General features: G+C 29.8%; 3 protein-coding genes across 3 annotated transcripts; 1 reads left to right on the forward strand and 2 right to left on the reverse strand.

Moving 5' to 3' along the window:
• Positions 1–840: 840 nt before the first annotated feature.
• Positions 841–4,183, reverse strand: Vha16 (vacuolar H+ ATP synthase 16 kDa proteolipid subunit). The gene is made up of 3 exons (XM_017910593.1): positions 3,873–4,183; positions 1,711–1,900; positions 841–1,195 (listed from the first exon to the last, which is right to left on the reverse strand). The coding sequence occupies exons 1-3, from the start codon at positions 3,955–3,957 to the stop codon at positions 841–843; spliced, it is 630 nt and encodes a 209-aa protein (XP_017766082.1). The 5' UTR covers positions 3,958–4,183.
• A 913-nt stretch (positions 4,184–5,096) lies between these two features.
• LOC108555083 (periodic tryptophan protein 2 homolog) lies at positions 5,097–9,727 on the forward strand. Its single transcript, XM_017910596.1, has 15 exons — positions 5,097–5,114; positions 5,399–5,511; positions 5,597–5,691; positions 5,776–5,904; positions 5,990–6,260; positions 6,334–6,518; positions 6,608–6,845; positions 7,132–7,636; positions 7,954–8,291; positions 8,395–8,542; positions 8,683–8,860; positions 8,937–9,080; positions 9,149–9,223; positions 9,302–9,521; positions 9,586–9,727. The coding sequence occupies exons 1-15, from the start codon at positions 5,097–5,099 to the stop codon at positions 9,725–9,727; spliced, it is 2,799 nt and encodes a 932-aa protein (XP_017766085.1).
• Positions 9,728–10,155: 428 nt separating this feature from the next.
• On the reverse strand, positions 10,156–16,522 carry alka (glycine receptor subunit alpha alkaliphile). Its single transcript, XM_017910617.1, has 9 exons — positions 16,449–16,522; positions 16,092–16,162; positions 15,328–15,427; positions 14,752–14,906; positions 13,750–13,905; positions 12,562–12,702; positions 12,263–12,492; positions 11,540–11,680; positions 10,156–10,410 (listed from the first exon to the last, which is right to left on the reverse strand). The coding sequence occupies exons 1-9, from the start codon at positions 16,520–16,522 to the stop codon at positions 10,156–10,158; spliced, it is 1,323 nt and encodes a 440-aa protein (XP_017766106.1).
• Between the last annotated feature and the right edge of the window lie 8,060 nt (positions 16,523–24,582).

A 24,582-nucleotide genomic window follows, 5' to 3' on the forward strand; every position in this document is an offset into this window, starting at 1 on the left:
ATATACATATGTATATATCTAATGAAATGTAAAGTATGTAAAACTGGGAGAAGGGAATCACTGCTGGCCTTTGCAGTCCCCCAAAATTTTTTTGTAAACCATATATTGTTATCCTTAATGCAAATTCCCGATACGCCCAGCAGCCTCTGAATTGACTTAATACTATCATGTATCTGTCCATTGTCTACTCACATTCATTTCATTTTTCTCTCTAAAACTTCATCCCACATACTATACTTTGTGTCTTGTAGTTTCGATTGTACAACATCTGTGTTCTTCTTTCTCTCTCTTTTTTTCTTTTGTTTCAAGATATAGTTTGTACAATCATCGCATATTATGCTGTTTCCCGCACGCAATCTTACGTGTTCTTTCCACTTTCTAATTCAGATATTATAATTTCATATTCTTTAGACATTTGTCTTAAAAGACATTTATCTGCAATCTGTATACTGCCACTTCAATCGCATTTAATATATGTAATTGTGCTAAATATTCTTTTATCAATAACAGTTTTTTCCTTTATACACTCAGTAGAGCCGATTATCTTAGTTGATAATTCAATGTCAAACTACACTACAAATGATTACTATACAGTGAAAGAGAAATGTTCGACATGGGATATTTGGGGTCTTTCCTCAGTGTAACTCCCTGTCGCCTGTTGCTTTTCATGTCTTCTGTACATACATCCTCTTCCTGCAAGACTGAATTATTTTTTTTTCAATTTAAAACATTTAATCAATTAATTAGATTTTCAGCACTCTTGTTGCTTGCAGTATTTTTCAACAATTATGTCATTTATGTAATGAATATGTACTTATTCAATGCTCGAACTCTAATATATCAACTTGAATACAGTATTACAGAAGGATGCTTAGATGAGTCGATGTGAGTATGCATGGAAAAAATGTGTTTAAGTAAAATGTCGAAACAAGTCGTAATATTATAATAGTCGGGGAGCGCTGTTGGTTGCAGGCGACGAGTCTTGCATTCCAACTTGGTGTACAAGTAGATGGCAACGATGAGACCGTAGAGACCCAATACTTCTGCGAAGATTAGAATCAAGATCATACCAACAAAGAGGCGAGGTTGTTGAGCGGTACCTCTCACACCTGCATCACCAACAATACCAATGGCAAATCCAGCAGCTAGACCAGAAAAACCTACGGATAAGCCAGCACCCAGATGAACAAAACCCCTAGTAAAAAGACCAAAAAAATTGCTTGTTAACTATGGAGGGAAAAGTAACAATTGATTATGTTGGATATACTAACATTTAGTGAAGCAAAAAGAATTAAAATTAATTAAGCCCCAAACTGAATAAGTAAGAATATGTATAGACAAGCATTATTAAGATTTTTAGAGCAATTAATTTGTGGAAATTATGTGTAACAATCTACCTAAGTATTTCTTAAAATGTAACAAACAAAAGGTATTTATGAGTTGATCAAATCATAATTAACGTTGTTCCAAAATTATTATGCTTTTAGTACCTATAAAATAATATTTGAATAACCATCATGTTTTTGGGAATAACATACTCTATGCAACATATCAATGAAAACAATAATAATTGGCATTTCAAATATACTTACAGTATTAAAATATATAAAGAACAAATGTTTTTCTTATATCATAGAAAATTATTCCATTACTATTCATCTAAACTATTCTAAATTAAGTTTGAACAATTAAGTAACTTGTATAACATACTTGAAAAGACTGTAATTATTAGGTTCATCTAGACCACCAGCAATGAGAACAGCTACTACAAGACCATAAATGGCTATGATACCAGCCATGACAACAGGAATGATAGATTTCATAATAAGTTCTGGCCTCATAACAGACATTGCTGCAATTCCTGTTCCTGACTTTGCTGTGCCATATGCTGCTCCTAGAGCTGGAAGTAAAACAGGTATGACATTGTATTTAATTTCATTTATCTGCATTTATCGTTTAAAGATTTATGTTATAATTAAATACATCATTGTGCAATTGTACAACATATAGTTTTTCATATAATATCCAATAATTCAGACAGATTGTAATGCTCAATTATTCAGACATTGTAAAAAAGGTTTTATCTATAACAAAATAAAAATTTTATATTTTATATTTTGATAGGTATTTTAGATGAAATAAAAATTAACTAATAATTTAATATTATCAAGATTAATATTTTCAGGTGCGATTATTTAAACATTTTTCGTCTAATAACGAGATGCTAAACAGATCTTCAAAGTACATAGGGGGCATTCCCTAGACATAAAGACCTATCGATCCCGTTTAATATTGATCTCTAATGAGAAGGTCACGGACCCGAATTCGATGATATTACTAGACATCATTTCTTTCATTATTTCAAATTTGTATATGTTAGAAACGAAAAATTTCAGGTAGTGTCATGGCAAATTATTTCGTCGTGACTGGAAATCGTAGTCACATGATTCTCACGTTGGCAGTCACATGATAATCATGTAAGTCCCATCCCGTGAGTAGGGGGGCGTGGCACGACCAGATAATTCTTTTTTTCTTTTTAATTGATACCTTAGTTTGATCATAAGAAAGTTCATGTTTTAAATGATGGGTCTTAAAAGCATATTCATTATACATCTATATATATACATATATACATACATTATATATATATATATAAAAATGCACACAATTATCTTGGGTACGCGCGCGCACACATGCATGGTGTGTGTGTGTGTGTGTGTGTGTGTGTGTGAGAGAGAGAGAGAGAGAGAGAGAGAGAGAGAGAGAGAGAGTGAGAGAGAGAGAGAGAGAGAGAGAGAGAGAGAGAGAGAGAGAAAGCGGAAAGGAGTAAGAATGAAAACAGAAATGTTAGATTTCTGGACAAGTAAGATAATTCTATTTGGATCAGGATCAAGATTTTTCATGCATTCCAAACTCCTCGTGCTTCTGTTCGTAGGTCAAGCTTTCCTCGTGTGTTGCCGTCCATTCAAGACTGGCGCACACGGGAAAAGGGATTCGTATTGATTTCCTTGATAGGGACCCACCAACGACGCTTCAAAGTTTAAGTTAGCGGGTCTTAAACATGTCTTTTCTCTTAATGTTACAAGAGGGTATCGGAAAATTTTGAAAATTGAATTTAAACCGAGATCGATAGTTAGTAATATATGTAGCTATATCTGGTGGAATCTTCCATCGATCCCCATAAATCCTGTATTAGCTACTTCTCGTACCCATGAATCAATACATATTAATCTTTATTCAAAAAGTATTCAATGAGGTCAGCATTGTGAAATAATAGTCGGTATCCCAGCCTCCAAACGCGGTGCATAAAAGTTTCTCTCGTAATGTAAAATTAAGTTAGTTGGACTGCATTTACGGAACATTACGAAATCCTAGATCTATGTGTCTAGAAAAATGGCGTTTCAAAATTGAATCTTTATCCTTGACATCTTCGGTACTTCAGATTAGAACACACCTGTATCGCTTGTGCTATATTATATATCAGCGGGTGACAGACTTGACAACGATAAAATATACCGAAATAAATTTATGAGATCGCGAAAATATGCATTTAATCTCATTGATCGTTCGCATGTAGCTTATCAGTAATGATCAAAGAACAGATAAGTTATATCACGAACGATTAGAGAAGTTAGATATTAGTCGAAACTAATTGTACAACAAAATTGGTTAATTCTTGAAGTTTATTCTGTTTTTCCATACTTTATGCCATTTACAATAAAGAAAATGGCATGCCTATGATAGAACTGCCAATGTTAGGATACGTTTTTATAACAATTGTGTTGTATCCTTTATTGTACAAGCTACAAATCATTGCATTCGCGTTCTGTTCGTTTAAGTGTTCAAGCTAAATTCAAACAACTGAAACTCACCAGAAAATATAATGGCTGAGGCGGCGCCCATTACCCCAAAGAAGGGCGCGTAAACCGGATTTTTGTCTGCGAATTCGTTCATCATTGCAATGTGTTTAAGACTCGTAGGTCAAATCGATCACGAGTATTTACAGGTTGTCGAAACACGAATGTCGGATGAAGAACAATCTTCACGCACTCACTTCGCTAAACTAGTGCCACTGTCAAATATGGCCTACCGTACGGGAGTGCAGGTCATGTGACGAGTGACGAGTGAGAGAAGAAGAGTCTGCCGAAACTCAGTAATGTCTATTCGCTTGCTATTGGCTTGCGACTGCGGGCTACAGCGTTGCAAGCGAATCCTGTGGCGTCTTTCATCTTTTATATCTGACGTCAGCCGCGCTATATGTTCTCTATTCGACCATTGCGCATCTTTATTGCGCAAGCTTTTGCTTTTTGGAGCGCGTGACACGCGTTTCCTGTACTTATTTGCGTTTTGTATTAATTTCTGTGATTTTGATTCATCTAGAAATGCATTAAATATTTTTTTCGAAATCTCATTTATCACTTAAATGTATCGTACAACATTTACAACAAACTTTGAGGTTATTCTATTAAAATGCATTTAAACACGTGACTCAATTTAAATGAAGGTATAACGTTGCATTTTCAATAAAAATATTAGTTAAAGTTGGCATGACTTTTTAATATTTATTGCTAAATATCAAATATTCTTTCCATGATCGTATGGCAAACATACAAAAGTTCCAATAAAAATTTAATATTTATGCATGATAGCTGATCTGCCTATTTTGATCTTTACCATTTGTTTTAATTTAATTTGTTTTATGACCATAAATTTTGTATGTTATGAATAAATTTTTAAATAAAAATTTTTATTATATACATAAAATGAAGTAATACGAAATGTATGAAGTAATATAAATTATTGTAATAAGTTTTTATAAAATTTTCTGTGATATTCTTAAATATGTATATACATATTAAAACAGTATTAATCATTTTATTACTATTTATTATTATATTTACTTATTAAATTTCGTAGAAAGTTTCTGAAATTTTGAGCCAACACCTTAATTTTAACACGTGATCGCATATATCGAGCGGAAGTTGTATTGTAGGGGTTGTAATGTGCGTGTTTCAAATATGATGTTAAATGTGTTTAATAAAATGGAACAATATTTGTAATAAAAAGTTACATATGTAATTGAATTTTTAAACATCATGAAGTTTGCATATAAGGTAAATAGACTATATTTATAAAATAAACATCTGAAATATATAGAATAAATATTAGAATTATTTATATAGTATTTCTAACCTAATCTTATAATGCCTAATTCTTAATTTTCCAGTATGATAGTCTTAATTTGTAAATCTGATGAAATAGAAGTTTATATTTTATGACAATTTATACAGTTGACATGGTTAACAACAAAAGATTAATAAAAAATAATTTTGAATTCTAATTAAATTAAATTAAATTATTTCTTACTGACAAAATATTAATTATATATTGTTTACAGTTTAGTAATTTGCTTGGTGCAGTTTATCGTAAAGGAGATTTAATATTTTCTCCAGATGGATCATCAGTTATAAGTCCTGTAGGAAATCGAATAACAATATATGATTTAAAAAAGTAAATATACCTAATTTCTTAAACATTTATACAAATGATTTGCATAATATTTTTAATTCATATTTGAAAAAAAAATTATTTTCAGTAATAAGTCAAATACATTGCCTGTAGAAAGTCGATATAATTATAGAAACATTGACTTATCGCCTAATGGAACATTATTAATTGCAATTAATGAAGGTATAATGTTTTTATGTACCTTATATAGGTGATGTTTGTCCTGAAGTTTAAGTATAAGTATTTACTTAATAAATTTGTTTACAGTGGGTGAAGCTCATATAATTAGTATGATTAGTAAAATGGTAATACATAAATATAAATTTAAACAACGTACTAGATGCGTGAAGTTTTCTCCAGATGGCAAACATTTTGCAGTATGTAAAGAAAATAATGGTATATATTTTAATGATTTATATACTTAGTTTTTTATAAATTTAAATTGGTTAAAGAATTAAATTAATGACAATTATTTTTTTAGTTTTTATCTTTAATGCACCTGGTTTGCAAACTGGTGAATATAATCCATTTATTATGGAACGTGTATTTCATGCATCCATGAATGACACAACCTGTATTAATTGGTCTTTTGATTCAAAATTATTAGCTGTTGGTTCTAAAGACATGTCTACCAAAATTTATAGTTTAGAAAAGTATGCAAACTTCAGGTATATTAGTCTTGGGGGCCATTTTGATGGAATTGTAGCATGTTTTTTTGAAAAAAATAATTATGATTTATGTACAATTAGCAGGTATGTATTTTGAATGTGATTTTTATAAAAACATTTTGTTATAAAATAATTATTATACATATGTGTTGTAAAGAAATGGACACCTTTGTATTTGGGAATGTGCAATTGATCCAGAAGATTTAATGCCATGGGAACCACCTCCACTTAAGAAAGACAAAAAAACAGATAGCGATGAAGAAGATGATGTCAATATTGAAAAAGCCATAGAGAAAACAGATAAACAGGCCAAAGTCTATGAATATAATTTAGAAAAATCACGTAATTCTTTTTTATAATTTTGTACAGTAGATATGAATAAATAGTGTCAAGTATAACATAAAATACATAATACAGTTTGTATTTTACAGGAAATTTACCTGAATCGGATGTAAAGAATATTGAAAGTGAGACAGAAATTAAACAATTACGTTACACTAAATTGTGTCGTCACTACTTAGCTAATGAGGTTCAAAAACAAGAAGAAGGAAAAATAGTGCTTACTGCTGCTGGATATCATCAGCAAACAAATATTTTAGTTGTAGGATTTAATAATGGTTCATTTTACTTATATGAAATGCCAGATGTAAATATGATACACTCTCTAAGGTATTGTTTAATTCTATATATTATATATATAGAATAATTAAAGTATATACTATCATCCAAGAGTTCAGAGTTCAGAAGTCTGTATTAAGAGTTCATTATTTTACTTATTACATGATTAAATTTATTGCTTAAATTTAGAATACTTTCAAAACGATTATTTTTTCTCAGTATGAAATATTAAAAATGCGAAATTATATAAATTTACAAATTATAACTGATAGTAATTATATATTTTTAATATTAATATAATTTATCTTAAATAACATATATTTCTGTTATTTTGCAGTATATCAAACCAATGTATTTCATCAATTGCTATAAATACGACTGGTGATTGGATAGCCTTAGGATGTTCTACAGCTGGTCAATTATTAGTATGGGAATGGCAAAGTGAAACTTATGCCATGAAACAACAAGGTCACAGTAATAATATGAACTGCTTAGCATATAGCCCTGATGGCCAATATATTGTTACTGGAGGCGATGACGGGAAAGTTAAATTATGGAATACAATGAATGGATTCTGTTCTATTACATTTCAAGAACATATGTCTACGATAACAGGAGTCGCATTTAGTCATAATAGGAAATTTATTGTTTCTGCATCACTTGATGGAACTGTTAGAGCATATGACTTAACAAGGTATAGGAATTTTCGAACTCTTACTTCCTTGCGACCAGTACAATTTTCCTGCGTTGCTTTAGATTCAAGTGATGAGTTTCTTGCAGCCGGTGGCCAAGATTTCTTTGAAATTTATTTATGGAGTATGAAATTGGGTACACTTCTAGAGGTATATTTCTGATAAATATTTTTAAATTAAATTCATTGAGGATTGATATTCTTAGTCGAATTTTATTTTAAGTAAATAAATCTATTTTGGAAATCTCTAATCAAATTAAAAACCCGTGAATATCAGGTCGAAATCAAGAAAATAACTTATAACAAAATATCAAAATTTTTGAAATTTAAAAAATTTCTGAAAGTATTTGCTACTATCTTAGACAAAAATGTGAATTTATGACTTTGATTTTCAAAGTATAAATTTACTCGAATAATTAAGAATTATTGTTTAAATATTATCATTATTATATATATTGTATACATTAGATATTAGGTGGTCACGAAGGTCCAGTCGTTAGTTTGGCATTTAATCCAAATACTGCATGCACAGAATTAGTATCTGTATCTTGGGATAAAACTTTGAAAATATGGAATGTGATCGAAAACGGCTCTTCACATGACACAATACAATTAACTGCTGATGGTATATATGTAACATATAAACCAAATGGGGAAGAAGTGGCAGTTGCAACTTTGGATGGGCAAATCTCGTTTTTTCATTGTAAAACAGCAGTACAAATTGGTAGCATTGAAGGGAGGAATGATTTAGGTAGTGGAAGATCTGATACTGATCTTATTACGGCTAAGAAGAGCCTAAAGGGAAAGTAAGTATTTCCATAAATCTAATTGGAAACTTTTATCATATACAATGATATAAAAGTAATTTAAACCAAAATTAAAATTACATTAATGAAATTAAATATTTAGGGCCTTTTCTACTCTTTGCTATTCAGCTGATGGTATGTGTATATTAGCTGGTGGTCAATCCAAAAATATATGCATTTACAATGTACAGGAATTTATACTCATAAAAAAATTTGTAATAACACAGAATAGGTCATTAGATGCAGTTGATGTAAGTAGTTTTTTTACATTAATTCTAGATTAATATTGATCTAGAATTATATTTATTAATATAAAATTTATATATATCAATATTTATTTATTTTTCGAGGGAAAGTATTATTTTTTTAATAAAAATTAATTTTTTCATAGGACATTATCAATAGACGAAATTTAACAGAATTTGGAAATTTAGCATTAGTGGAAGAACGTGAAGAAAACGAAGGGGGAAATGTAAAGTTACGATTACCAGGCGTTAGAAGTGGAGACATGGCAAGCAGAAACATAAAACCGGAAGTCAGAGTTTATAGTTTACAGTTTTCTCCAACAGGTTAAATTTATTTTAAAATTTATTCCAAACTATTATTATGGAGTAATTTTAGTAATTGTATGTTTTTCGTTTGCAGGACAAGCTTGGGCTGCTGCAACGACAGAAGGATTATTAATATATTCGTTAGATGCTGGATTAGTATTTGATCCATTCCAGTTAGAATTAGGAATTACACCAGAAACCGTAAAAAAAATTTTGAATGAAAAGGAATATGGAAAAGGTATTAATATTTATACATAATTTTTCATTTTACCAGGATGAAAAATATATTAATATAAAATTTTTCAGCATTAATGATGGCTTTGAAACTAAATGAAAAATTGTTAATAAAATGTGTTATAGAAAATATTCCATGTTCAGATAGTAAGTTAATAACAATTTATTAATATGTTATTACATATGTAATATATATACATATACATATTTATTTATTTATTTTAGTATATTTAACAGTGAAAGATTTATCCGACATTTATATTGAGAAAATTTTGAAATTCATAGCATCAGAGCTAGAGTTTACGAGGCACATACATTTTTATTTTCTTTGGATAGAAATTATATTAACCAACCATGGACCAAGGATAAATACGGCGCTTCAAATGCCGATATTATTGATATTACAAAAAAACATGCAAAAAAAATACGATGATCTGAGCAAAATGTTGGTATATAACTTGTATTAATTAATTAATTAACAATTATTAATATTTTTTGTTCTATTGCAGATGTGACTTTAATCAATACACAATGAGTTATTTAAAAAAAGTTGCAGATTATAAAGCGAAAAAAGTACTTTCTTATAAGGAAAAAATGGAAACTGATGATGAATTTGAAAACTCTTCAATAGAAGAAATAGAAATTGACTAATATGTATGGTATTAATAATAAAATTTGGCAATGAGAATTTTTCGTATAAATATTGTATGTATATAAACATTTTATACGCATGTACAAATTATATATCAAATTTTTATTATAGTTTAAATTTGGAATAAATTCATTAATTATTCCTTAAGAATGTTTGTTTTATTTGTTAGTTTCATTCAATATATGCTTATTTCAATTTATCAAATAACATATATTTAAAAAACATATGTATTCAAATTTCTGTAATTTAGTACTTATAATTTAAAGTTATTTATATATTTATATTTATATTTTAATCATATAGTACATGTATACAATAATTATTCTTCCTAAAGTATTGTAATTATGAAAAGTTCTTTATAACAGTGATAATTTCACTGAGTAGTAATTTGTATATTTTTATTCAATTATATTATATTGTTATAAGTTTAGGTTGCTTTTTTAAGTAAAAGTATTGGCCAATATAAAATGATGAATAGCATAAACAATATAGGAAAACCTATCCTACTATAAGTGTCAATTCTTTGTGATCGTGTTTTGCATATACGTATCATTGAATATTCGGGATCTAGCCACGCGTTTTGCAGAAGATGTTTACTACCAGCTCTTTTATTTCTTGCCTTTGGTATATAAGTTGAGTCATAATCCCAAATGCTTTGACCTTTCTCCATGGCAATTATACGCTAAAAATAAAAAATTTGCGTTTACATTAAAAGTAATGTAATATTATCTGTGGTGATATTTAACTTAATTTTAGTATAATATTTAATAAAAATGATTGAATAAATCATTAAATTATTAAAATAATTAATATATAAAATATAAATTACTGAATACAAATTAAATAGAAGTCCAAAGAACATGTTAATATAATAAAAATTGAAATTTTAGTAAATTTTAACAAAGTTAGCATCGTAAAAATATTCGTTTTGTAGAAATTATGTCAATAAAGAATTAATCAATAAGTTGGAAGAATTTGTAAATATGTTAATATTAAAAGTGAATAATTTTTTCGGTATGAATATTTAGTGACGTGAATTTTATCTAATTTTCGTTGAATTTCGATTTTTGTTATATTAACATTTTATTGTAAAATAATATGCTTTGAAAATTTAGTCATTCTAATATACAATATTCTTTGTAAGAATTTCATAAAATGTAGTATAAATAAATAGCAACCATTTAAAGTCAACAGTAGGAAGGTTACGAATATTTCTGTGACTCACTGTTTATAAATATTATCATGTTGAGGGCCTTACAGACAAAATTAATTCATTAACAATAAAAATAACAAAGATGGTAATGTTATTTAATTTATCTCATATCCTGATATAAATGTGATAAAGAAATTTAATGAAATCTAGCACAAGAAAATCGAATTTTATTTTTTTATGTTTTGTTTATTTTTTGTTGTATTTTATCTGTCGTAAAGCTTGACGTATTTATTGACTCTTTTAATTGTTAAGCCTAGATTTTCTGATTGATTATAGGAACTAACCTTCAATAACGCGCGCGCTTATATAAGGTGTTAAATAATTAAGTATCTACGTAAGATTGGAAAATTGAATGCAGTATAAAATGGGATAAATATAATCACTTTATGTTGATGCCAAAGAAATCTGATAAAGTTCTATGATGTTGTTGCTGAAGGAAAGTAAAAGTTTCATGAATATGAAAGAAGTAATAGAAGAATATCGTCTACTGCTGTTTAAACATAGCTAGTGAAATATTTATAAAGAAAAAAACATATTGAAAAATAAATTCATTATTCTACTTGTATTTATAACAATAATACAAAATTGTTATACAAACTGTTGAGTAATGTCGAGATATTATTGACGTTTGTAGATCGTATTCTAACTGGTATCGTAAATCGAGTACTTTAACCACAACAAATTCGCCAAGGGCAGCAAATACAAACATCATGCAGCCTGCCATCCAAACATCCAATGCCTAAACATGATAAATGATACATTAGCACATTATTTAACACTTAATTTTTAATCTATACAGGAAATAATAATGTTTACGAATATAGAATAAATTAATTTTATATTTTTATTTTCATTTTGCATTATGTGTTACTTTTTTTTAAAATTAAATATAGTTATTTTCTTTTCTTGCATAAGAAATTTTGCATAATCTATGGCCGAATTAAATTACGAACTTTAGAAGCTGTCAAATTTGCGTTAGTTAAGTTAAATTATATGATTAAAGAAAATGTGCAGAACATTTACATTATTTTATATTTATTATTTATATATAATTATGTATATAAAATATATACATACTTTATAAATATATGCGTATTGTACTTCATTCTCCTTATTTTAAGTATATGTGTTCACGCATGTTAAGAACACTCTGCGTGTGTGAGGAAAGCAATGCAGGCACATACACATATGTATACTTCTATATAACACATGTGCATACATAAACGCGACTGACGTCTATAGGAAATTGCACGTTTACAAATGAAAAAGTATTTACTGCTAAAACGATTAATAGATTTGTAATATTAGTGAAAGAACCTACTTTCACATAAGCAACTGGAGGTATATCGCTTTTTAGACCAGTAAACATAGTAACCAATGTCAACATACTGGTCACCAGAAGAGCCACTCGACCAGGAATCGCATCTAATCCCAACCAGAAGCTAAACCAAGATAACATTACTACTAACGTGGATGGGGCGAAAGTTTGTATTAAATGATGACCAATTTGCCTCTCGAACCGGAAGAAAACCATCAGCCGTGAGAAATTTCCTATGAAATAATTGAACATATGTTCTCCATGGTATTTGAACACAATATACATCGAAACGAACATCTTACCATTTTTCTCCAGCATATAATCAACAGTTTCTTCAGCAACTACCGGCTTCCCGATGTCGTATTGTAGAAGCTTCAATTCGGGGTTCACCGTAACTGCACCCAATCCCCATCGCAAGCGTAACTTCTGTTCGTGATAGGAAACTATTGCGAGTAATGCAGTTTTCCAAGTTAATGCTGTGCACTATCGAGTTTGGAATTATTGGATAAAAATGGATCATAATTTATGGGTAAAGATGTTTCAAGAACCTGCAGTATGGTTATATAAAACGAACTTAAATGATCGGCATATAGTAATATACTATTCCAGCAACGGTAGTACAACCCAGAAAGGGGTAATACTACATGAAAAAACAAATCGAAAATAAAGAATAAAATTTTTGTATTCGAAGCTTCGTTATCGAGAAAATCGATTTTGAATATCCACCGAGTACGCGTGCACTCCATCCGCCTCAATCATAGTTAAGTGCACGCGTACTCGGTAGATATTCAAAGTCGATTTTCTTGATAACGAAGCCTTGAATAAAAAAATTGTATTCTTCATTTTCGATTTGTTTTTCCATGCAGAAATACTATTTCCTCAGTTGTACCACCGACGCTGATGTATCGATGGTCTATCTTATTTGAATATTTGAATTCTAAATTATTCCTGTAGCAGTTACTTTCTGTTAGACTTTTAATTATGCCTTTATGATGACTTTATTTTTAATTATAACTTCTAATTCATTGTTTTCTCTTTTTTACAGAAGTAAATTTGGCTTCTTGCTGGTATTACGTATGTGTTTAAACGATAAAATTAAAGAAAATTTTTGAGTTTTTTACATTATATAACAAATTACATAACATGAAAGAAATGTAACAAACGAATAAGAAGATTGAGTTAAGAAGCAGGTGTTTCTGCCGTGATAGTCCACGTGTACATAAATAGAACTTAAGTGAGTTCCATTTCGTTTCATTTGTCATTGAAGTTTCAGATATAAATTGCAATCTGTTTCAACAATGATTTACTGCTACATTGCTGTAAGACTATTGTGATACATTTCAAAGACTAGAGTGTACATACATATATATATTTCAAAAATATTACTGAAGCAAAGTACGGTTAATTGAAGAAAATATCAAGAATGCAGGTGGTAACAAATATATTGTATTAAAATATTCATCTGAAGCTTGTTTTATCATAGAACTCACAACTTTCTATGTAGATAGGGCATATCTGAATGTCCATCGGGTAAAGCTGAAATTCCATTTGGCAGGCGATGATAGCGTGCATTCGAGCCGAATATTTGACCGTCTTGTTTCTATACAACGTAACCGAGGAGAATTTGTGATTTAACGCTGCGATTTCTGAAAAAAGAAAAAAAGGAGAAAAGAACGTGATTTTAATTTAGGTCTACGCTCAAATAAGATGTTTAATCAATGCTTCGAACGTGCATTTAAAATATTTCCACTATCATCGAAAGCTTCAAAAAAATGGTAGAGTGAATCGAAGTATTTTTGAGGAAACGTAATTCATAAACGCCATTTTAAAATAATTTAAAAATCGCTACAAGGTTATTTCAAAATTATTAAAGGTAACAAAGTCACGAGCTTCTTTTTAATATAATTTCGAAGTTATTTTAACATCACTTCAAGATCATTTTAATGTTATTTCAGATTTGTGTCCAGGTCATTTTGATTATTTCTCTTCTATTATTTCTTTTTACCATGATCTCAAGATCATTATGGATTTTTAAATACATCGTGTTATGTTCATGGAAATCCAGGTTTTACATATTCAGCATGCACAACGTATGGGTTAGCTAAATCGAGATCGTCATCAATTTTTGGATGACTATAATACATGACACAGGTATATTAAGCGTTTTGTGAAATCGCGATATAATATTAACAAATTTCAATTGGAAAATTGAAAAAATAATGCATAAATCTGTCTGTGTCATATTAATTTATTTGTATCTCTTTTTTAAATCAAGTGGATAATAAAATCTCTGAGAAGCTTTCTGTAAGTTTAACGTTCAATGTTTATAAATGTTTAATAGTATGAACCACTGAACTATAAATGTTTAATAGTCGATAGTAAATTAAAAATATTGATTCGACTTTTATTTTGCTATTTGAGCTTCCTTTCGGAGTTATAATAGATCAATAATAGACTAAATATTTAATAATATTTATAAAAAGAAAACTCACCAGAAACTTTTGCATTTAAAAAATAGGGATCTGGTTGCCATAAGCTGTCGAAAAATTCGGGAGGCAGCGTCACATAGTCATCACCCTCCTCGAAAATTTCTTCTGGCATATCGAGTCGAGACTCTATCCAACTCTGACGAACGAACATATCCACTCTATTTCATAAGCAATTTGTTAATTTTGCAACAGTCGTTCGATAAACAAATAAGAAACAGCATAGTGGAACGATATGAAATAAAGAAGATTGTATTTATCAATTGAGGTATTATTAATTTCATTTTTTAATTTTTTAGTTTTATTAGATAATTAGAATTTTAAATGTTTTTATTTTCTTTAATTATATGAAATGCATATAATTCGCAGCAAGTACTTATATACATTTAATTTAAAGGGCAAAATGCATTGGTCAATTTTCTTCGTAGAATACATTTATTTTAAATATCGATGTAATCAGTCGATTTAATACATCGTTATAATTATAAACAAAAGAAAGAATGAATATAATTTCTTAATAATGAAAATTCAATTAGTAATGAACGAATTCAAGTATCATTTTATTAGCCATCACTGACTCACCGGAAATCCATATCTTCTACATTAATAGAGTTGATATCAGCTACGAAGATATTGAAATCCACTATCACTGGGAAACCTTTCTTCGATGGAGGTCTGATCTCTGCGTTGTTTTTCTCATTAATTTGCACGTTAATTATACAATCACACATACAATCATACAAACCACGCATATACAAGGTGTCACATTGAACATGATCAATTAAAATGGCCTCGTTGGTTTAGTAAGAGATGAGAGACGTATCTCTCTCATCACTCAATGATCTTTTTATATGTCGCAGTGACTTACTTATTTTTTTACAACTTTTCATCCAAAAATCATGAAAATTGAAGCAATATAAGAACGTGCAGCTTATGCCATACATATTGAATCGTGGATTCAATGATATTCAATCGTGAAAATGAAAGATTAATCTGAATATCGTAGACTTCGAAGTTGGTACAGTAGTTCCCGCTTAACCGTCGCACAGTCGCGAGTTATCCGGGCAGGATAGAATAGAATTATTTGGTTTTCTTCGATTAACTTATTACGGGTGAAATAGAAGAAATTAGCTGAAGCGGTTTGAGGAATTCCTGGAGATAGGTTCGCGACAGTTAAGTGGGTGAGAGGTGCGACGACTAAGCGGGTACTGCAGTAACGATTGCAACAAATGCAACATGTGTACGTAATATGATCGCGACTTGTTCCAATCGTTCGTGTAGAAATACAGTATATTATTCCCGTTCAAATTCCAAGGAAATGATATTTCGCGGAATTGCTGACCAACCTTTGACGTAATGCTCTGGCAGGACTATCCTCGACTTTAGAGTGGAGTTCCTCGCGTCATCGACCAACAAGCTGCGACAAAATTGAACATTCGATAAAATTACAGGAAAAACGAAATAAATTTTTGAAATTTTTTTTTTTAAACTATGTAAAAACCGAAACGAATATTTGAGAAATTTTTAAACTTTTTGAAGTTTTCAAAATACTTCTTAAACATAGAAAAAAATAAACGAAATTTCTGAACAACGATTTCACATCATGCACGTAATTTCCGTATTATCTATTTTTGTCTTTGTCTCTACATTCAAGGTGTAACTTTTTGATTAGTTGTATGGACAGACAGTTTTAGTGATAATACCTCGCACAAGAACGCACTTCCGCAAAGAGTTTCAGGCATGAGTAAAAGAGTACTGCCAGGACCGTGTTCTTCATCCTAAGATTTCGACAACTGCCGATACGTTTTGACCAACCATTCTATCGGCTAAGATGCGTTCCAATTAATCTATTACAATGGCAGTTACACGCAATCTACTTCAATTGCAAATATCGTCGAATATCTATGGTCCAGTAGTAGTCATTACCTTTCTTAGAGTTGCGCAACTTAGAGCTGCGGTCGAGGTTACACACCCAGCGATACTTGGTTAAACGTAGTGAAATTTTTTCCAAATTATTGTCATTTTGCGCATGGTATCGACGTGTTCCATCTTTGTTATATAATAGATTCAATTTCATGAAGATTTACAAATTTCTTTTGGAAAATCACAAACTTATTCTTAGTGTACCCTTTTTGCAAAAAAAGTGTACTTCTTTGCAAAAAAGAGGTGTACTTCTTTATAAAAAAGAAAAAGTGTAGAATTCGTTTTGCATTTTATTGGGTTAGGTTAAAAAGATTCATAGCATTTTTGATAATATTGATAATAAACAGAATTGTTTTTAAACTGATGTTAAAGAGTATTGGTGGAAGGTATGGAATCTTATTTAGGATTTTATTATTTACAATTGTATGAGTAAACACTAATTAAAAGTAATTCATTGTTGAAAACAAAAAATTTCAAAAATGTGTCTCACGATATTACTCAGTAGATAACAAATACTAGTTATTTGTGAGTCAGTAATGATAAGAGAAGAAAAGACAAAAACTTAACAATAAAGCTTCTTAATAAGTGCATGATTGATTGAAGGATGTATTTATACGAGAAAGATAATTTTAAGTAAAAATTTTCGAAAGAATTTCTTTAGTGTAGATTTCTCTAATAGCGAGTACGTAGAAACCTGTTTTAATAATATCAACTTATTTTATTTCTATCTTTCAGACAGTTTATAAAATTCATTGTTTCTTATGTCTTTAATTTTCGATGCTTTCATGATGTTGCAGTAAAAGAGAAATCAAAGAAATAAATATCGAGAGAAACGATATTTGTATAACGAGATGAAAAATATCCGTGGTTTATAATTAGTAGCGAGTAACAATCGGTAAGTCCTGTTAGTAGGTTCGTGTCTTAGATAAAAATGCAGTACAAGCTTATAATTAGACTTACGAGAAAATTATATATTAGTGTAAAGGGTATAAGGTAACTATATTTAAAATTAAAATTAGAATGAAATTAATTGGGTTAAATTATATATTATATATTAGTGTATAGGGTAACAAGTGAAAGATCAATATATATTGTATGGTATTGTATCGTACAGTGACATCGAGAATTTAATTAAACCTTGATATCTCGTTCTCAATAACAATCGATATTTTATAATCTCACATTTCCTGACTAAAGATAAAACTCTCACGTGAACAATAATTGTCACTTGAATTACGGGTCTCTTACTATTTATCGACACGTAGACGTACTTTATGATTTGAAGACACGACTATAGAGAGCGTCGGTAACACTAACTTTTATAGGTTGAGTAATATAGTGTGTCCCAAAATTCACGCAAGATTTAAATTTTCCGTCATTTGTACAGTAAAGTATTACCAACGATAAAAAAAATACAGTGTGGCAATTGACAGTTTAGGCTTATTAAAAATGTAACGCAATACGAAAGTATAACGCGCTTTCATTGTTGAGCAATATTTACAATTCTTTATTAAAAACTTTATTAAAAATTTTCTATCAAAATTATTCGCGTGAATTTTGGGACATTCATTATATATCTCAGTACTTAGTTTAATCTAGACAAAGACACGTATAAAAATATGCAAATATGGTGTATAAGTATAAAAAATTGAAAATTTTTGGATTCTTTAGAAGAATCTTTAGACTAACTTAAAGACGCATGCAAGTAATGGTGAACTTTGGATCATGTAACATCGAATCTGCATTGAAATATATTATAATCAAGCATTGTCAAACATTGTCAAACGAGTATTAAATGACAAGTGATTTTTTATTTGCAATATCTTACTGAAATTAATTGACTTAAATTAATATATCGTTTAGTAAATAGAGATAAAGATAAAATCTGTATTTACTGACGTAGCTCTATTGCTCGCGTAATTCATACAATGAATTGATCACGTATTTTATCGATTGTGATTAGATTACGACTTTTCTTTCAATGATAAAGTATAATTAATCGCTTTCAAACAATTGATAATATTCCACTTCCAAACAAAGAATTTTTCAAAGAAGAAAATAAAAGAATTTCGATACATTTATTTCACGTATTTTATCGATTGTGATTAGATTACGACTTTTCTTTCAATGATAAAGTATAATTAATCGCTTTCAAACAATTGATAATATTCCACTTCCAAACAAAGAATTTTTCAAAGAAGAAAATAAAAGAATTTCGATACATTTATTTCACGTATTTTATCGATTGTGATTAGATTACGACTTTTCTTTCAATGATAAAGTATAATTAATCGCTTTCAAACAATTGATAATATTCCACTTCCAAACAAAGAATTTTTCAAAGAAGAAAATAAAAGAATTTCGATACATTTATTTCAGAATTTAACGAAACAGTTTCCCCTTGCGATAATTATCATATCAACCAATAATCCACCTTAACACATTGACTGTCATGGTGATCATCAGCGCTTGTCTCCTCAGTGGGCCAAGGTAGTCACCACTGTCCGGCGCTACCAATTTTCCAAATTTATATTTGTTTAATTCCAACCATTTTTTGAAAATTTCAACAACGTAAATAAATAGGGAACTTTGAATAGAAAACATTAACAATGTCCACCATTTTTGTTTCTTTGCCATATTGTTTGATAATTCGTTATTGTATTCTAAGAATAATGGAAATTAAATGGTCCCTCGAGCGTACCAGTCAAAGTGTCAACCATTTCCTAACTAAATTTCCCAGATGATAAAAAACTAGCATACATTGACTGAAATAAGAATTTCATGCCTACCAAATAACCATTTCCTTTCTCCATAATAATCATTCCCACCCTTCTAAATTTTCGAGCTGCGTACGAACTAATAACTATCCTCGACATACATACATGTAATTCTACTCAAGCAACAAGAAACCTCAGTCAATCAATTTCACTCAAGATCTACGTCCGCTGCATTCTCTCTACTTCCATTCTCTCTACGCTCTCACAAATCTCGATAAGCTATACGGAGCGAAATAAAGATGAACAACGCGAGATCCCGACGATAACCGCGGGTGTTATCGTATACAGTCTTTTCAGCTACTCAACAGTAATAGATTATCTCCGAAACACAATGATAGTGGAATATCAGATAGTGAGGGAAGGGGGAGAAAAACAGTAGAGAGAGTGAGTGGTCGTCAAAAAGTGGCGCTTCTCGATATACGTCAGAGGAGAGTCCGAGATTCCGATCTTCCGACTTCTCCGTGGAAACTCCCCTTCTCCAGGATCTGACTCTCGTGAGAAGACAACGGTACCAGCATCATCCACATGCACTGCGATTAGACGTTACAGTGGTCTAAAACACGACCTCGATCGGCGACCTCGATGAGTTCTCTCGTCCACTTTTCCCTGGCTTCTCCTCGTAGCTCAATTTGACTCTATTTGTCGTCCCGGTATAATCTGAGCAATGCATCGAACACGAATTCATCACAGAGCTTGTAATTCCAATTGCTATAGGAACTTTGTCTCTGTCGAGATAAGATCGTAACATAGCTGTGCAATATGTACCAACGATTGTATGAAACAGTATTACTTAACATCATTTAATGCATCCGAATAATCCTTGAATTACGTTTAGGTTATGTTTATTTACGTATGCTAGTCAAAACGGTAAATTACTTTCAGTATGTAATAATTTTGATAGAAAACAAACGAATCTTCGTTATTTTTAAAATATTGCTCAATAATAAAGACGCGTTGTTCTTCCGTGTACCACCATTTTTAGTAACCCTGAACTGTCAGCTGTCACGCTGTCTTTCTTTTTTCGTTGGCAATATTTTACCGCGCAAATGGCGTGAAATTCAAATCTTGCGTGAATTTTGGGACATTCTTTATATGTACATATTTTGCTCTTAAGCGAAGATATTTTAGAGGTTATGTAGTTAAATTCTTTCTTTTAAATTGTTATAATTAATGAATGATCGTGTTACGATAATTTGTGAGGTAGAAGTGTGATTATGTGATATAATAAAGTCTGGATTATATGGAATAATGTGGATATACGATAATTAGGGAATTGAATCGAACGGATTAGGTTAGAATTAACAGTAATACCAAACCCGATTTAAAATTTTGGTTTCATTTTGTAGTATATTTTACTAATTTCCGTGGATTGCTGTATCGTCTTGAATTTGGAAGGAAATAAAATTTCTCTTAAGGGGACGAAAATTTTGAATGATAATAGCGAATTATTGATATTGAGTAATAACGGAGAGGTTATAACAGTGCAAAGGATTCTTGGAGAGTACGATATACATAAAATTTAGAATAGAACTGACTTTTCTGAAATGTCTATAATAAAATTGAAAGAATTTATGAGGATAAAAATATAATAAAATAAAAATCATATATAGAGAAAATAGCATTTAAAAGCAAAAGAATCAACGACCTACATAAGAGGAATATAATTTTCTAGAAACTATTTGAAAGTCGCGGTTCGTGTCACGGACAACGATCCTTGACATACGAAAATCATCGATCACTTCTGCACACCATCTACAGAACAGTGGTACATCGATGCTGCAAGTTTTCTTGGGAAATATTCATCTAACACAATATCGAATCATTAATTTTTCAAATATTCGTATTCCTAATTTAATCACTCACGATATTACCATTTTCTTTATTTTATAACTTTCCTATCATATTGCACTTTCCATTATATTCCTTATAGATCATTCTCTTACGTAACCGTAATAGGACAAAAATTAATTATTTGTATATTTTCAATTTTTTTAAAGAAAGACGTGTCATTTATTTATCTTTACTTTATAAAAATGTATATTTAATGATATTCTAAGTGTGGCGATATTGTAGACAAAAATGTATAGGAATTGATTTCCTGATACCTAAAAATGTGTTTTGTTGGTAGATTTTGCGAATTTAAAATGAAATTTTCTCGCGTGAAATATCATTTTCAGAGTAATTGATTGTGAATATCCACTGATTGTGAGTATGTGTATATTCATCGATGCAGGCATTAATAATATATTATCTTAAGTAAGGAAGTCACGCTCTACAAGTATGTACTTGCACTTCCAGCATTGCAATCACTACCACTGCTGTACACGTGTGTGCAGCGACCTCGATTTTTCACATAAACCCTATAAATTTCACGTGCGATAACTATGGCATTTCATTTTCTGATCATTATATCGCATCGTGAAATTATACACAGTAATTATATACAGGGTGTCCCAGATGTTCTCTCGCCAAATTTTCCAATGAGATTTATTTAAAAAAAAGAAAATCTAAAATATAATTCAACAAAAAAGTTTATAAAAGTTTCATTAAAAATTTGCATCAAATATGAAACGTGAAGAAAACGAAAGTACTTCACTTAAAGAACTTAGAAGTACTTCACTCATTTGATAATATTATTTTCCTTAAAAATTATGGCTCTATACACGATGAAAATTTTCATTTATAAGATAAATTTTTATTTTGGTTTTTTAATAATTGCAATTTTCTATGTAATTTTTTATACGACTATGGTGTCACTTGAAAATTGGAGAAACAATCGTTTTATATATATTTATATATATATTTATTTATTTATTGGAAGAATAGAAATTTGGTAACGAAATTGTTACACGAAGGGAAATAAATTTAGAAGAAAAAAGAATCTTAATAAAGTAAATACAATTTATTAATGAAACTATTTCTTATGAAGATATAATCTACTAATAATTTTTCCCAACTTTTTCTTACCAATTCTTAATGAATATATATTCGTTTTCAATCAGGGATAGTAATCAATTTTGTATTACTATATTACCGATCCAATTAAGAGAACATGAATGGAAAATTGGCTATTATTAGCCGAGATTCTCAGTCAGACTATTAAATTTGCGTGTAATGGTAATTGACTGAATATCTAACGTATTTATTCCTGTATTCACTTTTTCGATTTTATGTCATATATAATAATACCTATATATATTATATAATAACTTGGATAATACATGCTTTTACGTATACAAACGTCATATATATATATTGATAAATTGTATGTATAAAATATTTTATAATTAACATTTATATATTTTATAAATATAAAAATATGTATTTCCTACTTTGCAAATGCTAAAGTAAAAATTCAGTGTACATACATTTATATTACATAGAATCATTATTATACTTGATATTGAATTAATAATAAAATTAAAATAAATAATAAATTTAATAAAATTAATAATAAATTAATATATATTTAATATTGAAATAACAATAAAATTAGTATTTTAATATTTAATATTTAATTCAGAATATTTATATTTATATAATTATATTAAAGAATTTTTCAAAATCAATAAATACACGTTTTCAGGACTAAAAATTTTTCATTCTCATAAAAATCTATCAATATAGAGACTATCCTCCATTAATAAGTTCAAGCGAAATCTCTCGGACAGCAATCAGTGCAAAATCACAGGTATCACTTTCTTGAATACCTTGCGTTGTTTTAAAGCCACGTTAAACAGTAAATTTACTCAATTTTCTTATAAAGAAATGTTTTAGACAATGGCGTAGGCGGAAGCAAAAGCACGACCGGTTACCCGACAAAAAGCCACAACGACAAGTAGAAAGTCATGGTTGTGTGGCCGTTTAGCTTGTCCCATTTACGGTACTCTTCTCGGACGTAAAAGGCTCACGTTCGAGCACTTACACACTCTTCCATTCTTTTTCTTCCCGTGAAAATATCAATGCCGTCAGCTGGCATCGATATTTTTCTACCTAGCGTTCGCAGAAACCGGAAGTAACATTGGTTTATCGGTAACGCACCCGTGGAGAAATCTCTTTAGCCAACAAAAACGCCTCCACCGTAATTTCCTATCGACACTTCAGGATAATTCGAGAATTCTAGTTAGAGATAATATTTGTTCTTATTAATTGCAGAAAACGGTACCTTTGTTTTCCTGATTGCAACGATATAACATTTTACGAGGTTTTTAATTTCACTGACAGTCGCGTAGATCAATTGAAACGAGACCTGCCATAGAATCGCATTCACTTTCTCTATCTAACAGATATCGCTGTATCATCGAAGCATCTAATTATAATCTGCACACTGTCGCAATTATATATAAACTACTCACAATTTGTTAATTAAAATAATTTCTATAATTATTTTGCTTTCGATAAAACTTATTCTCAATCTTTATTCTAGATCGAATTGTATATTATATTACATATGTTGATAAAAATTTGAGACGACGATTAGGTTATGTTCTTTTTAAGTCAGTCTACAGATGCAGTTAATCATAACTTACGAAGGACAACGATCACGAGTTTCTCTCGATTTCTGAATAAGAAATGACGCAATTGTGGAAATCGAAAAAACCTAACTTACTTTCGAGTAAGTGATACGTGATTTCACTGATGCTAAAACAGGTAGCAATGTCATTTAATCTGCCGCATCTGGCGAACTAAATTGTTTTAAATGTTTCATTTTTTTGCTAGGTTATGTATGATTAAAAATACCAGTTGTCTCTTTCGATATGGTTATTAAAATAATTTCTTGTTTGTAGTAATAAGAACTATTTATACTAAGAAGTTACAATTACAAGTACCGTATTACTTTTCTAGTTGAACATCTTTACAACGTTAATTACAATGTCGTTAAGATAAATTCAAAGATAACCTAATCTAACTTTCATATCGAGCTACGAAGATTACTATTGAGGGGCTGTTGGATGCAGATATTTTTGCAAATACTCTGCTATTATTTTGTTTTGTTTGTACTTGCTGCATTGACAAAGAGGTATGGCAATGAAGTCTGGGGATTTTTCATTTTTGGGGTACAGGAAAAGCGTATGTACTGATGCACAAAATATAAGATATATCGTACGAAAGTACAATTCTGTTCTACCAACTAGTA

Source organism: Eufriesea mexicana, unplaced genomic scaffold, assembly GCF_001483705.2.
Source record: "Eufriesea mexicana isolate 0111107269 unplaced genomic scaffold, ASM148370v2 scaffold76, whole genome shotgun sequence".
NCBI lineage: Eukaryota > Metazoa > Arthropoda > Insecta > Hymenoptera > Apidae > Eufriesea > Eufriesea mexicana.

Bases quoted from the DNA above. Each gene is read 5' to 3' on its own strand.
- Vha16 (XM_017910593.1), bottom strand. From the start codon at position 3,957: ATGATGAACGAATTCGCAGACAAAAATCCGGTTTACGCGCCCTTCTTT. The intron at 1,901-3,872 runs GTGAGTTTCAGT...TTTTACTTCCAG, and splicing joins CTCAGCCATTATATTTTCTG to CTCTAGGAGCAGCATATGGC. The intron at 1,196-1,710 runs GTATGTTATACA...TCTTTTTACTAG, and splicing joins AATAATTACAGTCTTTTCAA to GGGTTTTGTTCATCTGGGTG.
- LOC108555083 (XM_017910596.1), top strand. The intron at 6,519-6,607 runs GTAATTCTTTTT...TGTATTTTACAG, and splicing joins ATATAATTTAGAAAAATCAC to GAAATTTACCTGAATCGGAT. The intron at 9,224-9,301 runs GTAAGTTAATAA...TATTTATTTTAG, and splicing joins AAATATTCCATGTTCAGATA to TATATTTAACAGTGAAAGAT.
- alka (XM_017910617.1), bottom strand. From the start codon at position 16,522: ATGAAGAACACGGTCCTGGCAGTACTCTTTTACTCATGCCTGAAACTC. The intron at 11,681-12,262 runs GTAGGTTCTTTC...TATCATGTTTAG, and splicing joins CTCCAGTTGCTTATGTGAAA to GCATTGGATGTTTGGATGGC. The intron at 10,411-11,539 runs GTTTGTATAACA...TTTTATTTTTAG, and splicing joins TATCTCGACATTACTCAACA to CGTATAATTGCCATGGAGAA.